The following is a 2,329-nucleotide window of genomic DNA, read 5'->3' as shown; positions in this document are numbered from 1 at the left end:
CTCGAACCAAGTAGCTTATGTGGTGACTGGTGACATTAACCATTTAAGTCCCCCCGGTCGAAAACGACCCACTTACGTATTTAGTTATTGCTAAAACATATATTTGTCCCCCGGGTCGCAAACGACCCAGTGTCATTATTAACCAATGGGAGATCAGTAAAAGGAAATGACACTAAATTCACTAAGAATAGGTCGAAAACTTGATAAAGCTTATATATTTGCCACTTGGGTCGCAAACGACCCAGTGTCATTATTAGCCAATGGGAGATCAGCAAAACTAAATGACACTAAATTCACCAAGAATAGCTCGAAAACGATCTATTTCTCAAAATAAATCAAAATACAAGACAAAATAGATAAGAGCATATATGAGTTAAAAAGAAAAATGAACTTATGATTTCGACATCGCGAATAGCACTTCTACGTACTCGCTATGATTTCCGTTAAAAAGATGCAGTCAAATAATAATAAAAAAAACTATATTTATTGGAAGTACAAAATTGATTTACTTCCAAGAATTCTATATTTGAGAACATTCATGCTCAAGAGTACGTATTTTTTAAGTATAATTCCATGAATATTGTGGTTTCTATATTTGCTAGTGCAACCAAAGACAGCTGTTTTAACGTAGTAATTTTAAAATCAAAATTTGACTTAATATCAAGTGTGGAAATGGAAAATTATCTGGCAACATCCGCATATCCGATATGGCGGCTCCCCGAACAGAGGTGTGGGAATTAAATTTGAGTGGTGTTTTAGATTTTGGTGTTTCAAGAAATTGAAGTTATAAGACGAATCAATTGTAGGAGAGCAGACATACGCAAGCTCTCTTTCGCTGTAAAAACTGCTCATTTATGAATTGAAGAAAATGTCAGGTGAAATAGTTAATAGAATAGTATTACCTGGAGAAGTTGTAGATTTGCCAGAGGATGATACATCGAAGGTAATATTAGGACCAGGACTGAGGAGAGAATCAGATAAAATAATTGTTTCTAAGTGTGGTGCCTTAAAGAAAAAGGATCCAAATACATACTGGGTAGAGACACATCAGAAGCGGTATGTTCCAGTACGAGGAGAAACAGTAGTTGGAGTAGTGACAAATAAATCAGGGGATATATTTAAGGTGGATATTGGTGCCAGTGAACAAGCGTCTTTGTCATACCTAGCTTTTGAAGGAGCTACGAAAAAGAATAGGCCGGACGTCCAAGTGGGGGACGTGTTGTTTGCTAAATTGCTTGTTGCAAGCAGGGACATGGAACCAGAGCTGGTGTGTGTGGACTCATATGGCAAGAAAAAAGGATTAGGTGTAGTTCCAAGTGGTGGGTTTGTTTTCTCGTGTAGTTTGAATCTTGTGAGAAAAATCTTAACTCCTTCGTGCCCTTTGCTAGAATTGTTGGGTAAAGAGATTAAATATGAAATTGCTGTTGGACTAAATGGTAAGATATGGGTAAATGGTAGTAGTGCTAAGGACATAATCGCAGTAGGAAATGCTATCCTTCAGTCAGAATACCTGACAAACGATGAAATTAAAGACATGTGTAAACGTACATTTAACTCGTTAGTCAGAGCATGATTTGTTAACTATGTACTTTTGCATTTTGAACTTCTCTAAAATGCTAATATAAGATTTTTGTAGGATGAGATGCCAGTGAACATATTGAAAGTTGTATGTTCATAAATTGTATTGGTGATGGACCGGAGGAAAAAAACTTTACAATAAATACATCCATACGGATTTCCAATTTCTCTATTTAGGTATAATGTCCTGTATCTTGAGCTAAATGTGGAGGTAGTTACTGTGGAAATTTGGTTTCCTTTCGTAACATTTACGAGAGGGGACTGGTACGTTCTTTGCCCGATTCAAAAGACCTTAGCTACAGGCACGAAAGTTTCACGGTATTCAACGTATTCCTCCATCAACAACATACTTGGTACATCGTTGTTCAAACTTCTCTACCCCTTAAAAAAATAAATAAAAGATTTTTAAAAATAAAATGTTCAAAATTCTGATATAAAAATGTTCTGCAGCTGGTATACCGTGCTGAATTTGTCCTTTCAGTTTTTTTTTTATTTTTTTTAAGTAGGAAAGAGAATCAGAGCGCAAGGTCTGGCGAGTAAGGTGAGTAATCAGTGCACTGAAGTTCTAGGTCGTTCAGAAAATCCATTGTTCTTCTAGCCTTGTGAATAGGGGCATTATCCTACAGAAACAACACACTTCTCAATTTTGTCTGGCTCTTTTCTTTAGTAGCGCCCTTTAACTTAGCGGAAAACTACAGTAATACCCTGATGTTATAGTTTGTTCTTTTGGAAGGTAGTCTGATAACAATAC

General features: G+C 36.3%; 1 protein-coding gene across 1 annotated transcript; it reads left to right on the top strand.

Annotated features, from left to right (window-relative positions):
• Positions 1-687: 687 nt before the first annotated feature.
• On the top strand, positions 688-1,735 carry Rrp40 (exosome complex component Rrp40). Its single transcript, XM_081770536.1, has one exon. The coding sequence runs from the start codon at positions 869-871 to the stop codon at positions 1,571-1,573; it is 705 nt and encodes a 234-aa protein (XP_081626662.1). The 5' UTR covers positions 688-868; the 3' UTR covers positions 1,574-1,735.
• The last annotated feature ends 594 nt before the right edge of the window (positions 1,736-2,329 follow it).

Source organism: Thermobia domestica, chromosome 9, assembly GCF_964235325.1.
Source record: "Thermobia domestica chromosome 9, izTheDome1.hap1.1, whole genome shotgun sequence".
In the NCBI taxonomy this organism is placed as follows: domain Eukaryota; kingdom Metazoa; phylum Arthropoda; class Insecta; order Zygentoma; family Lepismatidae; genus Thermobia; species Thermobia domestica.
The sequence above is the reverse complement of the archived record's forward strand: the minus strand, read 5'-3'. Positions and strand labels throughout refer to the sequence as shown.